This window comes from Kwoniella europaea, chromosome 1, assembly GCF_036810445.1.
Source record: "Kwoniella europaea PYCC6329 chromosome 1, complete sequence".
Taxonomy (NCBI): domain Eukaryota; kingdom Fungi; phylum Basidiomycota; class Tremellomycetes; order Tremellales; family Cryptococcaceae; genus Kwoniella; species Kwoniella europaea.
The window spans coordinates 15,708,304-15,722,068 of NC_089487.1; the positions used below are offsets into that span (position 1 = coordinate 15,708,304).

Below are 13,765 nucleotides of genomic sequence, written 5' to 3' on the forward strand. Positions count from 1 at the left end.
CCGTTGCCCAACACCTCGCCAGCGCTGTGTCCTCCAATTCCAGATATGGTGATTTCGCCTGTGGAGGTGTTTTCACTTCTACCGATTCGGCCAGGTTGAGTCCGCTTAGACTTTTCTATGAGACCGTCAAGGATGGCGCTGGCGTGGGATCACCTAAGTGGGTGCTCGTTCCCTCTCTTTCTCCTTTCTCCTTACCGAGGCAATGGATCCATAGGGGAAACAGCGGCTGACAATCCCGTTGATGAACATCATGGTCGTCGAATTGCCTCTCGATACGAAGTCTGCGATAGATTTATACGAGACTGGCGAGCCATCATCTTTCGGTCGAGGAAAAGAGCTAGTCTACGATGAGGGGTATAGGCAAGCTCGGGAGATCAAGTATCCACGTTTCGCACTTAGCGCCGATCCCTTGGTTGATTCGGCAATCCCAACGATTCTCATGAAAAAATTGAACAACACAAGTCCGTCATCGTTCAGAATCAATAAGATGAATATGTACTCTCAAGGAGGTTTCTTCAAACCGCATGTAGAAGTGAGCTGCCTGATTCATCTTACAGTACGTTATTGTTCACAGTCTTTGTTGGCATATCGTAGTACTCCCCAAGGTAAAGATCATATTGGCACATTGGTTCTATGCCTTCCATCGCATTTCCGAGGTGGAGATCTTGCTGTCAGCCATGGGGAAGCTACCGTCACTTTTGACTGGCGCAATCAAGTGAAGAACGGAGATATAGCTTGGGGTTTTCTTTATTCCGATTGTAAACATGAAGTACTACCCGTGGAAGACGGAATTAGAATTACAGTGCAATACGACGTATTTATCACACACACCTCTGGCTTAATCAACGATAGGATGTACGATACTAGATCTGAGGTTGTCAAACAAGCTTTCAACCGTGTTATGGATCCGTCTTTCATCCCTGAAGGAGGTGAACTGGCTTTTGGGTTGAAGTATGAATATCCAATTCAGAATGATTATCGCGGTATCGACTGGACAGCCCTCGAGAAGGTCTTGAAAGGAATAGATGCGATCTTCATGTCTTGTCTTCAAGATACCGGACTTCATTTCACATCCTTTGGAGTGTATGATGCTGAGGAAATGGACATGAATCTGAAAACTTATCGCTCGTCTAGTTCCATTGAAACTGATGAGTTGACCCCTGAGGTGAGCGACTTGACTGTTCCCTTGATGTATCTGTCGATGGAAGATGAAGATGCTTATTATTTTTGGTAAACTCTTATATAGGAGAAGAAGGATGTCACCTTCCACAAGGACATCTGGACTGCAGATTCTTGTCATAAGGCATCGGGTACTGACCTGGAAAGTGAGGATCCAGCGGATCTCTCACTCGAACGAGCGCCCGATTTAGTGTGAATCACCGTTCCAGAACACTTTAATATCGATAATCAATACACCACTTACGGTAATGAGGTCAGTTACCGGGATTGTCTTTTCCTAAGAGTTGGCCGATGCTAATGGTCTGGGTGAGCCTAGATGCAAACCCACAGCATCTATGCTGCCGTCGGAATCAAGGTCTATTTGCCTCTTGCTAAGGAAAGATCACCTGTTGGTGGGCTAAACTCACCCAACAAGCGACGAAGAAAAAATTAGAGGTGAAAGGGGAGGAGCTGTGTCTGATCAAAAGGGGGAAACATTGTAGCGTGATTGAAAGGTGTAATGACAGATACATTATGAATGACATGTGAAATGCGAATATGATACATCACCATACTATGATACAACTCACTCCCTTTCCCTTTGTTCGTTCCTGCTAACTAACCACAACACACCGTTGGTTCCTCCTCATTCGTCGTACTTTCCACACCTAGGACTAACCAATCGCAGAAGAATTTCCCTATACCCGTTCCTATCAATATCGAGAAGATCAAATATCCATTATAGGACATGACCAACAACATCAACAAGTATGCTAAGCCAAATATCGCGACGTGTATCAATGATCGGATGAGTTGCTGTAAAGGTGTTGCTCTTCTAGGACGGTGGTTCTGGAGTTTGATAGATACGTTGGATAGTTGTTTGAGGATCAGTCGATCGTAATCCCTTGATATCCTCCGTAGGAGTTCCAAGAGGATAGCCATGAATACCACGCCGACACATGAGGCTGCGAAGGCTCCTCGAGTTGTGTTGTGCCATCCGGATGAGATGAAGCCTGAATGTAAGGGTAGGTGAAATTAGTCAGAAGCGGTGATGTAAGGAATGTTCGGCCTACATGTGTCTATCACATCCCAATTCCATAACATCTGAGAAAGAACAGACAAGTCAGTTGTATGTTGTGTGATCTTCCAACGATGGCACTCACATCTGACATCTGACATGTACTGTTACTCGAAGAGCTCATATCCATCTTGAATCAGGTCTTTCGTAGCTGGTGAATCGACTGAATTACTGAATTGTTATATGATTGTTCTTATGCGTGTCGACGTTGTGCTCTTGACTAGAGATATACATGAGGAATGGAGAAGAAAGCATATTGTTGAGATCTCACATAACACCTGTCTGTTTCACGGAGTCGGATGCTGTCGTCATGCAACCGTTGTCAACGCATCGAATACTTTGATCCCTTTAACCGACTTTTCCTCGGATCAGCCAATCAGACGAGATCACCATAAATGGCCGCAACTAATCTAGGGTAACGTCGATCATTTCCCGTAATCCGAGCCATTTACTTATTACCCTTTTCGGTAAATCTCTCAAACCTAGCTTCGGAATGTCTTGTGGTTTTGAGATTTGCCGCGTTTGAAGAGGCCTTTGTGTCATTGGTTTATGGTATGGCTAAGCATAATTTTGAGAGACACGATGATGATGTAAATCTACAACAATACCTCAGGTAGAAAGCGATAGAAGCAGGAGGACTCTATCTTGTGTCTTGGTCTTTTCATCTTTCTTGTATCAATCATACTTTCCCTTTCCACGTAGAACACTTTATAAGGAATCTTGAAGATTTCGTTCACTATTCTGGCTTGAAGCTTTGTTCATACCTGAACCCTCGGTAAGTGCTTACTGTCGCTTCATCGATGCTCAAGTGTATTAAACCCCAGCATCTATTCAGATACCCATCCTTGTCTCTTCCTGTATAATCATACCCCACGATGGAAGCTCGATATCACATACAGAACTTTACCGACGGCTCAGCGACCGAATCTCACTGGGGATATGCCGACCGGATCGTACCCTGTACAAACGATGCTGGGTCTTGCGAGTACCTGGACGTGGTATATCACTCACACGATCTGGGTATGCTCTATTCCGGTATTTTGTGGTCAGCCATCATTGGTGGTTTATTATTGTGGGGTATAATACATCGAAGTCACACTTCCAACCGAACCACACGGACGATCAACACCTTCATCCGTAAAAGGTTATTACCCGATATCAAATTTGGATTTGGACGATATTTCTTCGGTAGAACTACGAGATTACAAGTCTTAGTGTTAGCTTGTTTGACAGTTTATCTCACGATATTCTCGTTTGTTGGAATAAGATATAAAATATGGAAAACGCCCGTGAAGAATTACCCGAATCTACACAATACTCGATCTAGTATTGGACCATTTGCTGATCGAGTTGGTATACTCGCCTATGCTCTTACACCCTTATCGATCTTACTGGGCTCAAGGGAATCCTTACTCTCATTAGTGACTGGTGTTCCATACCAACAGTTCAACTTCCTTCATCGGTGGTTAGGTCATATAATCTTACTTCAATCTATCGTCCACACGATCTTCTGGTCAATTGTCGAAATTAAATTATATCAACCTCAACCATCCACAGCTAAATCATGGATAACTCAAACTTACATGATATGGGGTGTGGTAGCGATGATCCTCTTATTGCTCTTATGGGGTTTATCGTTAGAATGGTCAAGGAGGAAATTCGGATATGAATTCTTTAGAAAAGCACATTATGTCCTTGCGATGCTTTATATAGGAGCTTGTTGGGGTCATTGGGAAAAATTGAAATGTTTCATGATTCCCTCTTTAGTCCTATGGTTATTAGATCGATCGATTAGGTTCATTAGAACTTTCCTAATTCATTATAAGATCTTGACAAATGGTAAAGGGTTATTCGAAACTATTCAAGCGGAGATCAAGCATTGCGATGATGAAGATGTGATAAGGATGGAATTCGATAATCCGAATCAACTAGATTTCGAAATTGGTCAACATTTTTATATATCCTTTACCGATGCGAAAAGAGGTGTTTGGCAATCTCATCCATTCACTCCATTGAGTTTACCAGGAGATAAACATGGATATTTGATTAGAGCGAAGAAGGGAGAAACTAGGAGGATAATGGGATTAGATAAATCGACTACCCCCATCATCCTTACTGGTCCGTACGGAGTGGATACCATGAGAGATATAGGGAATGAAGATAATGTTCTGTGTGTAGCTGGAGGAACAGGTATAACGTTTGTTCTGCCTGTTTTATTACACCTTTCGAAATATGGTTTGACACAGGGTCGAATGATAGAGTTGATTTGGGTCGTAAGACATCAGAGAGATACAAGATGGATCGAAGATGAATTAGAAGAATTGAGGAAAGATGGGAATATCAAGATTACAATCAGAGTGACCAGAGAGATTACCGTGCCCGCTTCTACCACCGGTACAGGCACTTCTACACCTACTGCTGGAAGCGTTTCATCGAAAAATCTAGATGGATTGCAGAAGAATCAAGAAGATGGTAACGGTGCTATGTTATCTGTATCGTATGAGAAGGAACTTTATTCGGAATGTCCTTGCAATCCACCCGTCTACACTTCTTCCTCTTCGTCTTCAACTACACCTCAACTCTTAGATCGAAGTCAGGGCAAGAGTGGTAAAATTGTAGATGCTGAGAAAGCTATAGAAGAAGGTATCGAACCTCATCATCGACCCGATCTCCGAAAAGCCGTGAAGGAGTTTGTGGGAAGAACAATCAATGGACCTACCGTGGTGTATGTTAGTGGTCCAGGAGGGATGATTAGTGATGTTAGGGATGAAGTTGCGTTGTGTAATGATGCAGGAAGGGTATGGGATGGTGAGGAACGAGCAGAGGTCAGGTTAATATATGATGACAGATTAGAATAGATTCTATAGCATCGGACTTTTGGATTCTGGGTAGTCATGCACACTTGTATATAAAGCTTAGCGATTATCGACAAATTGGAGAAACAGAATCAGTACCAAAAGACGGCATTCTAAGATATAGATCGAGGGGTATACAAGTATGATTTCACTATCCGTGTATCCTCTATAAATCTGATTATTATCTATTCCTGTCTCTATAAAATACAAAAGAACGAAATCGTCACTATCACCATCGATACAGCCAACAATCCACTGGGGCAATGTCGTATCGCACCTGATCCAGGATTCTTAGGGGCAGTATAATTGAAACTCGAATCGACACAACCATTATCCAATATTGGAAATACCAACGTACTTGAATTACTGACATCTTTCGGTATATATCCTTGAGCGACTCCACGTCTGTATGACCAAGTATCTATATCGTAATCTGTTTTCCCTGCAACCCGAATGCCAAATAGATCATATCAATACACTGCTCTTTGTTCATCTCTTACTTGGACTATAGTAGGAAGACAACTCACAGGTCCAATAATACCATCCTCTTGAAGGTTGATCCCCAATCGAACTAGGCGAATAAGCTGCCAACTGAGCTTCGAAGAACAACCTAAACCATGTTCTCTTCTCCCTCGAATCATCTTTATTCTGTATAGACGAAGAACTCGAATTGGGTGAATGACCAGTTTCCAAACTCCATTCTCCCACTAGGGTAGGTAATATCCCCAAATCTGAATTCTTCAATAATTTAGATATGTTACAGACTTTTTCTAAGATAACGTCGTGAGGGAGGTTGTTAAGTGGTTCGAAGGCGTAGTATTGGTGAGTATCGATGATGGAATTGTTCGAATTGGATGAGGTGGAATTGGAAAGTGGATTGTAATTTGACCAATATTGTGGACCCCAGAATGCATCTAGAGTGAATCGCAGGATCAGTCAAGTGAACGCTTTCTCTTCCCTATTATTCTCTTTCGATGACGACAATAGGACAAAATCAACTTACCATGCATGACAATGTTCATATCTCCATCAACACCACTGATAACCTCCGCAGCATCCGAGTAGAAGTCTTTCAATTGGGACATACTGAAATTATTTGACAGTCTAGGTTCGTTAAGCAGTTCAATCCCTATAACCGTACTACCATAGATATCTTTCGTAAATTCCTCTGTCAAATTCTTCAATACGTTAATGGATCTTTCTATATTTGACGTATTTGTAGGGAATAATACTGGACCGATCAATCCCGAGTTATCTTGGCCGTTTTGAGAACCTGGTGCACCGTGTAGATCTAAGAGAACTGTTAGACCTAATTCAGAGGCCCAGTTCACAGCTTGGATAAGGTATGGGTACTGCAATTGAGGTTATGAATTAGTATTCTTATGATACTTGATGTACTTCAGCAATGAATCAGATAAGAGATTGAAACACTTACCTGTCCAGATACATATGGTTCATCATCCCTTACATCCACTGCCCAGTATCCTATAGGTATACGAACAGAATTTAGACCTGCGGCTTTGATTTCTTCGAAATCATCTCGAGTGAAGAATGATCTGCAAAGATGACTTCAGCTACGGTTTCTGATACGCTTCGGAACAGGTGATGGATGGAAGGCTCAACTCACTTCCAATGATCTTCCAACCTACTCAGACACTTCTTCTTACCCAGATCTGCACAGAGGTGATACTCATCTTCCGCACCGTTAGTATAGATTGACGGCGTGATCCTATCATCGTGAGCGCAGCGCACATTTAGCACAACTCTTACAACCATGCAATACACTTACCATTCTTCGGTCAAAAGCCATCCACCTAGATTTACTCCTCTTATCACATCGTTTGAACCGATATCCCTCCGATTTCGATGAAAGTTGCCACTAGAGCTGGGTGATGTAGCAATGCCAAGATGCGCAGTGATTGAGGTGAGTGTAGCAAGTAGGACTACAAGCCCATGATGAGTCCACATCCGCTGGCTATGAGCGAGGATATGAATGTTCTACACCAGTAAGGTGAATGTACATTGAGAAACGTCAAATACAGATACTGTAGATTGATGTGGTGACGTTACTCGTAGAGAGTTGATTGACTGCGGGATTCATTTCTTGGCGGCGGTCGTGGAACAGTGACCAACTTTTTACGTTCTGGAATTTGAATATCATGGTCCAGCTGAAGCTTATGCATTGTTGCATGGTGTCAAGCAGAATCGTGTTCTAATTTAATCAAATGCCATTCTCTGGAGCTCAGAGTGTCTCTCTTCCCATGGTGTGGTGAGATCCACTACTATTGGTAGTATCGTTTAATCAACCGTTCGGTCCTCACAACTGAATGTTTTCAACAAGAAACGTTCGTTCTTGTGTTGCACAACGAGCCAATCCGAGCAACTGTTCAAGTCTGTGTAGTGTCGGCAAAGTGTGTACATATTGGATCCTTGAGACTTGACTGCGTAAGAAGGTGCTGATGACTGTGGAGAGAACCTCGTAGTACTACCATCTTCGGCTACGACATTTGGTTCGGGTATATAATCACAACTTAAAACTCAATCTCAATCTTAATCCCAATGCCAATTTCATTAATTTCATTTTATGCAACTACAACTACCACCGAGCACTTCTAGTTCTTAAGCTTGAAGAGCAGACGACTCGACTCTCAAGCCAGGAAATGACCCAACCTTCCACCCCACCACCAGCAGCATACGACCCACCTCTTCCTCGTCGTCCATCATCTCCATCGGCCTTGCCCTCTCCTCCCACTTCCCCAGTCTCCGCGCCAGCGACTTACCACCACTCACAGCAGATCAGACCATTGCTGCAGAGATCGAAACCGTCCCTACTCGACGAACTCCTCCCTACACCGACTACATCCTCATTCGATCGTAACGACCCATTACCCCACGTAATTAGAAGAGCAGGATCGGTAGCTGTCATTGCTATTTTCTTACTGTCAATCACATTCATGGCTTCTACTAGCTCCTCCTCAGTCGGTATACTCAAGGATGGTTCGGTAAGTGGGCTAAGAGAGGTGTTTGGCTTGGGCAGTCAGGCGGATGTCGGTAGTTGGATTGGAGATCTTTCTTCGACAAATAATGAGAATGATCAAGATGCTTCCCACGGCGAGGGTTATAGTAGTGATACGGATAGTGAGACTGAGCCGAATGACCAAGTACGGCCTGATGTCGGTGAGTCGATTATTTACCACACATACATCCTCATACTATGTACATTTACTGATGTGAAGCTGTGTACAGATTTCGATCATTACAAAATGCTTAAAACTTTACCACCCGGTACCATCGACGTCAATTCTGCAGGACAGAGGTTAATATTTATCGGGGACATACACGGATCATATGATCCTCTAATGTGAGTGACTCCTTCTCCCCTCTATCAATGCTGACTGCTTGAGTTTAGACGTTTGATGGACGATATATCCTATTCGCCATCTACCGATCGCCTAATACACGTTGGCGATCTGATAGCAAAAGGCTCAAAGAACAACGAAGTGCTGGAATGGATGAGGGAAAGACGTATATTAGGCGTGAGAGGGAATCATGATCAGGCTGTCATCCAGTGGAGAACTTGGATGGAATGGGCTGGCGGCTCAGACGGAGATTGGCAAGCTTATGTGGATAGCCTGAGTTCCGACGATGAAAAAGCTGTGAAGAAGGAATTGAAGAAGCAGGGAAAAGAGTTTCCGGACGGTTGGAAATGGAAAGGAGAGCACTGGGAAATTGCCAGGTGGGTTATTTACGTCCGAGTGCAATTCAATTACCAAGTGAAATTGTCTGATTAATGGATCTTCTAGGAACCTTCCTCGAAACCTGTATTTATACCTTCTCGAACTCCCTCTGATCCTTCATCTCCCATCACTACACACCATCGTCGTCCACGCCGGCCTACTCCCTTCGAACCCTCTCAAATCATCCTCAGCAGATATTCAGCCCTTGGTGCAATTTTCCAACCTCACCTCGGATATGGACGAAGAAGCGATCAGGAATTCAGAAGAGGTATCAATCATATTTGACGTACCTCAGAATACTGTTCCATGGAATTTACTCAATATGCGAGGGGTTTATATGAAAGGCAAGAAGAAAGGCAAAGTGACGAAATCAGGTAAGAAGGGCACACCGTGGAGTGACGTATGGAAGAAAGAAATGAAGAGATGTAAAGGAAAGGGAAAATGGCTCGTAGATGGTATGGGAGAGACGGAGGCGGAAAAGATCCATGAAGAAGATGATAAGATTGAACTTCAAGATGAAGATAGAAAAAGACAAAAGCCTGGATCGCCGACTGTTGGACCAGAAGAGGAGGGTGATCTGGGTTGTTCTCCTGTAACTGTCATTTATGGACATGCTGGTGAGTTGCTGTATACATGAGTGCTGCTTATGATGCTGACGTGTCATTTCTATACGTAGCCGGTAGAGGATTAGATATTAAACCATTTAGTAAAGGTATAGATACGGGTTGTGTTGTAAGTAACCGCACTGTGATGGTAAGAGATGATGTGTGCTTATAACAATTTGTGGTAATTTTATACAGTACGGTCGTCAACTCACTGTATTGGTCCTAGGCGATCTGAAGGGACTCAAAGGCGAGTCAGTCAGAGTAGGCGATCATCAAGGTATCTTAGTCAGTGTGCAATGTGGTGAGGGAGGTATTTGAGGTATGATATGGGAGAGATCACGTACAATGTAGATTTAGACTGTAGATCCGTAGATTAGTATATGGGACACTATACTGTTACTGCATGATGTTGTATTTGTATGTATAGTGTATCAATCAGTTAGTCGAAGTCAGAGTTTGGCATTTCATATCGGCTTGAAAACGGTTCTACATGACATGTCTTCCCATTCATTCGGATTCTGATGCACAGCCCACATGCAGTGTTCTTGCCATATTCAACTGATGGTCTTGGAGATGAGTCTCAGCATAGTATCACAGCAACCTAGGATGACTTTCGAGTGCTCAAGAATAGACATAGCAATGTAGTTGTGCCAATCAGGCTGTGTACAATTCACCCTTGACGACGCCCTTTGAGACTGTTGATACGTTGGTGTAGTACGTAGCATCGTTTCGATGGTCCATTCAAGTCTCACAGATGGGAACAGAGTCAATCAAATAAGTATGCTTGCTTGGCATTCAGCATGTTCAAGATTATCATGCATACCTAATACCACTATATCATCGTGATCATTGAATCACAATATCGTTCGAGTATGGGTAGACCAACACCTCCACCAAGATTACCATCCTTGCCCTCCAAACCTCGTCCCACTCATAGCGTATCGTCATCGACTGCTCCACCTCCCACAACTCCCAGGACATTATCAGAAGCACCTTCAACCCCTAGAAGAAGTCTTCCTGCTACGCCACGATCACATGTTCCACCTCGAACGAGCGGTTCGACATTCGGTCCGAGCGGGGGTGGTACCTCCTCTTCTGACTTGGATGATTCTCTGGGACTCGATGATATAGCTGATTCAGCCGGAGAAGGATTACCGGCGTACCTAGAAGAAGCGGACGAGAATGAGGTAACCGTCGTGGAACCCACAGGAGGAATCGAGCATGTCTCTACACCTCAGGCTGATCAGGACCTGGATCAACCTGTGCAGACTGATGAGCAAACGCAGGGTGATAATGCAGGTAGACAAGGTGGGGCATCGAGATTTGGAAGATGGAGAGAATGGGGTGAGTCCATGCTTCATGCATTAGACATCGCCAGCAGGGCAATAAACTGACCTCCGAATATTGTGGCCGTGGATGAAAGTCGAGAAAAGAGCTGTTGAAAGGTTCGACAGTGATCCCGATCGTCAGGCGAGACGAAATGTCCGACGTCAGGTAATTACATCCTACCCCGTCTACCCTTTCCAGCTCCTACCTAAATGCTGACATGTCATATACATCTTGTAGCTCCCCGAACCACCTCAACCACCATCGTACAATGACACTCTCCCATCGAATTATCATCCTTCATTAACATCGACCTCATCTCCCGCTCAACCTATACGATACCTGTCTGCCGGTGCGAAGCCAACTATACTGCCTAATTCCTCCTTACTTCGAATCGACTATGGACAGTCCCTCGATCTCCATTCAAGGTACTCTATCAATTGTGCATATCCAGTGCCGAATTCAAATCTGGTAATACTGGGTACTTCTCATGGAATGAAAGTCCTTAATACCGATCTCATGGAAGATACAACCAGGAATATATGGTTCAATTTACCCGTATGGGAGATACACCCTTTATCCCTTTCTACTTCTTCTAGTAAAGGTTATACAATCATGCTTGTTGGTGGTGTAGAGGAAATTTCGAAACCAACTTTAGATTCCAAGCCAAAACGAAACTCTGGTACTCAAGTTCGAATATACAACTTGAGATCACTCATCTCACTAGCCAAGTATTCTTCTGTTCAACCTGCTTCTTATTTTGGGATAGACCTCTCGTCAAACAAGGGCAAGGAGAAAGGCAAAGGTAAATCGAGGGATAAAGATGGTGTGGAGTGGACGATGATCGATAGAACATCAAGCATATCCTCAATGTCTCAACACCAATCAAAGGACGATTTAGTCAAAGCTTGGTCAGGTGATTATACGATTTTACATTCTGGTAAACCCCATCAAAATCAATCTCAGGGAGATATTATGTTGATCACTAGCTACATATCCCAATCTAGGATATTCGTTGCGGTTGGTACGTCAAATCATGTAATCGTACATGGTGCTTTCCCACCTGTTCAAGATCACGGATCTCAAGAGATGCTAGAAGAACAAATTAGGTTTACAGCATCGAGAACATTCTATTTACCTTGTCAACCACAACATATCTCGTTTTTGCAATTACCTTCCCTACCTGATTTACCCATATCACCTTCCCTCTCTTCCCTCCCATCTGGAGGAGGGGGAGGGGGGAGTTTACTAGACGATTCGGCAAGTCTTTTTTCATATGATGATAGGGCATCAATCCGAACGGGGAATTCGAATGGTAGCTCAGGTTCAAATAATCCACCAGCGTTTAATGATAATGATGAGAATGCAGAGAATCAAGTACCGAGTTTAGGACTATATGTTAGTTTTGGCTCGAAAGCCTGTTTGATCCGAGTCAACGATTCTACAGTGTTAGATCTGAAGCTCAAAAACTCGACCGGCTCGACCAGTATGATAGGTTTGGGGATGGGAGGAGGATCGAAAGGTGATTGGGGAGGGTTGGAAACTTTGAGATTGAAAGGTGGTGGTGAAGTTTATGTGATCACGAGAGGTAAAGAGACGTTTTTGTTTTCCGTGAGTTATGACCAAAATATCCTCGTTTCACATATGGTATATTCACCTACTGTATTTGTCAGAGGAATTGTCAGGATAATATTGATACCATGCTGTTTTTATCGTTTAGGCACCGTTCGATATCCCCTCTCAATCCAATACACCCCTATACACAGTGTTATGGCCCGAATCACCATTCTCTCTATCGGCTTCGATCGAATATTCCACTTCATCATCAAGACAAAGCGAAGACGGAGGAGAAGATGTAAACATCAGATTGATCTCTACTTCTTATACTGGAAATTTACATGTCCAACATCTGGATTTCTCAACGGGCAGATCTGGAGGAGGAAGTAGAGTGAAATGTAAACCTTTTGGATCGAGTGTATTGGGTAATCTGGCGAAAGTGATCATGACTGAACAGAATCCTCAAGAAGATCAAGAAGAGCCGAATGGGAAAGAAAGGGATGGTTGTTGGGTGAGATATAGGAGGAAGGAAGGTGATTGGAGAGTTATAAAGCTTGAAAGGGAATAGGGAAAGTAATTTATGTGGCTCATCATCGTAACCGTTTCAGGATGAACATCTGATTGCTGACCGTACTAATCTGGTGATGCATGACATAGACTGACTTGTGTGCTTGGACCGAACTGACGGTTCACTGGAGCGACGAAATAACTTGGCTGAAACACACACAAACACTCGGAGTAGCACATCCCTGTGTGCGGATGACATCCCGAATATTGCGGATATTCGGTTAAGAATGTTACAGATAGAGATCACGTTTCAAGTACTGCTTTGACCTTTGGCTGACAATTTACCCTCTACGAGCACTTGCACACAGGAAGATTGATTGTTCTCCTTCACTTGCAATGGTTCCAGAGAACGTTTATGGGAATTTACCTGATGTAAACCGAACACGTCAAAGCTTTATGGCCTTGGCGCCAATACCAATCTTCCTGCAATCTCATGTCGTATTAAAGACCTCCTTCCCAATCATCCGATTGTGTGATCAAAGGTATTATACAACATCTGGAAGCCACAAAAAGGATGTTTTCATTCATGAGGACTTTAAAGCTTTGATCACATTAAGGGGGTATTGATATACCTTTGTTCTGTCTTATCATCTTATCTAACATTATGCGATGAAAAGGGTATCATATCATATCGATGACCGAAAGGCGGATTTGATGAATGAACATATATAATGCCTCAGTCTCATTCTTTCTCTCTCTTGGTTTAACATCTCACCATTTCCTTCTTACTTCTCATCTTGGCGATCATTAAGGTTTCCGCTAATCTGATTTAATCCAATCATTGTCACTCTTTCATATAAAATCGACATTCATTCCATACCTTATCTTATTTTTGGAATTCTTTTATCAACCCGTCAATCCATTTCTTCAATTATCATATAA

At 43.2% G+C, this 13,765-nt stretch overlaps 6 protein-coding genes across 6 annotated transcripts; 4 read left to right on the top strand and 2 right to left on the bottom strand.

The window, feature by feature from the left end:
- Positions 1 to 250: 250 nt before the first annotated feature.
- On the top strand, positions 251 to 1,375 carry V865_005988 (uncharacterized protein; the record flags this gene model as incomplete). The annotated part of the gene is made up of 3 exons (XM_066229751.1): positions 251 to 532; positions 575 to 1,165; positions 1,247 to 1,375. The coding sequence occupies 3 exons, from the start codon at positions 251 to 253 to the stop codon at positions 1,373 to 1,375; spliced, it is 1,002 nt and encodes a 333-aa protein (XP_066085848.1).
- A 401-nt stretch (positions 1,376 to 1,776) lies between these two features.
- Positions 1,777 to 2,366, bottom strand: V865_005989 (uncharacterized protein; the record flags this gene model as incomplete). Its single annotated transcript, XM_066229752.1, has 3 exons — positions 1,777 to 2,171; positions 2,232 to 2,262; positions 2,322 to 2,366. The coding sequence occupies 3 exons, from the start codon at positions 2,364 to 2,366 to the stop codon at positions 1,777 to 1,779; spliced, it is 471 nt and encodes a 156-aa protein (XP_066085849.1).
- Positions 2,367 to 3,111: 745 nt separating this feature from the next.
- V865_005990 (uncharacterized protein) lies at positions 3,112 to 5,094 on the top strand (the record flags this gene model as incomplete). Its single annotated transcript, XM_066229753.1, has 1 exon — positions 3,112 to 5,094. The coding sequence occupies one exon, from the start codon at positions 3,112 to 3,114 to the stop codon at positions 5,092 to 5,094; it is 1,983 nt and encodes a 660-aa protein (XP_066085850.1).
- Positions 5,095 to 5,288: 194 nt separating this feature from the next.
- V865_005991 (uncharacterized protein) lies at positions 5,289 to 7,059 on the bottom strand (the record flags this gene model as incomplete). Its single annotated transcript, XM_066229754.1, has 6 exons — positions 5,289 to 5,533; positions 5,619 to 6,005; positions 6,095 to 6,443; positions 6,527 to 6,647; positions 6,719 to 6,820; positions 6,881 to 7,059. The coding sequence occupies 6 exons, from the start codon at positions 7,057 to 7,059 to the stop codon at positions 5,289 to 5,291; spliced, it is 1,383 nt and encodes a 460-aa protein (XP_066085851.1).
- Positions 7,060 to 7,751: 692 nt separating this feature from the next.
- On the top strand, positions 7,752 to 9,751 carry V865_005992 (uncharacterized protein; the record flags this gene model as incomplete). Its single annotated transcript, XM_066229755.1, has 6 exons — positions 7,752 to 8,268; positions 8,338 to 8,452; positions 8,501 to 8,827; positions 8,895 to 9,445; positions 9,505 to 9,560; positions 9,629 to 9,751. The coding sequence occupies 6 exons, from the start codon at positions 7,752 to 7,754 to the stop codon at positions 9,749 to 9,751; spliced, it is 1,689 nt and encodes a 562-aa protein (XP_066085852.1).
- A 554-nt stretch (positions 9,752 to 10,305) lies between these two features.
- Positions 10,306 to 12,884, top strand: V865_005993 (uncharacterized protein; the record flags this gene model as incomplete). The annotated part of the gene is made up of 4 exons (XM_066229756.1): positions 10,306 to 10,777; positions 10,857 to 10,927; positions 11,000 to 12,370; positions 12,480 to 12,884. The coding sequence occupies 4 exons, from the start codon at positions 10,306 to 10,308 to the stop codon at positions 12,882 to 12,884; spliced, it is 2,319 nt and encodes a 772-aa protein (XP_066085853.1).
- Between the last annotated feature and the right edge of the window lie 881 nt (positions 12,885 to 13,765).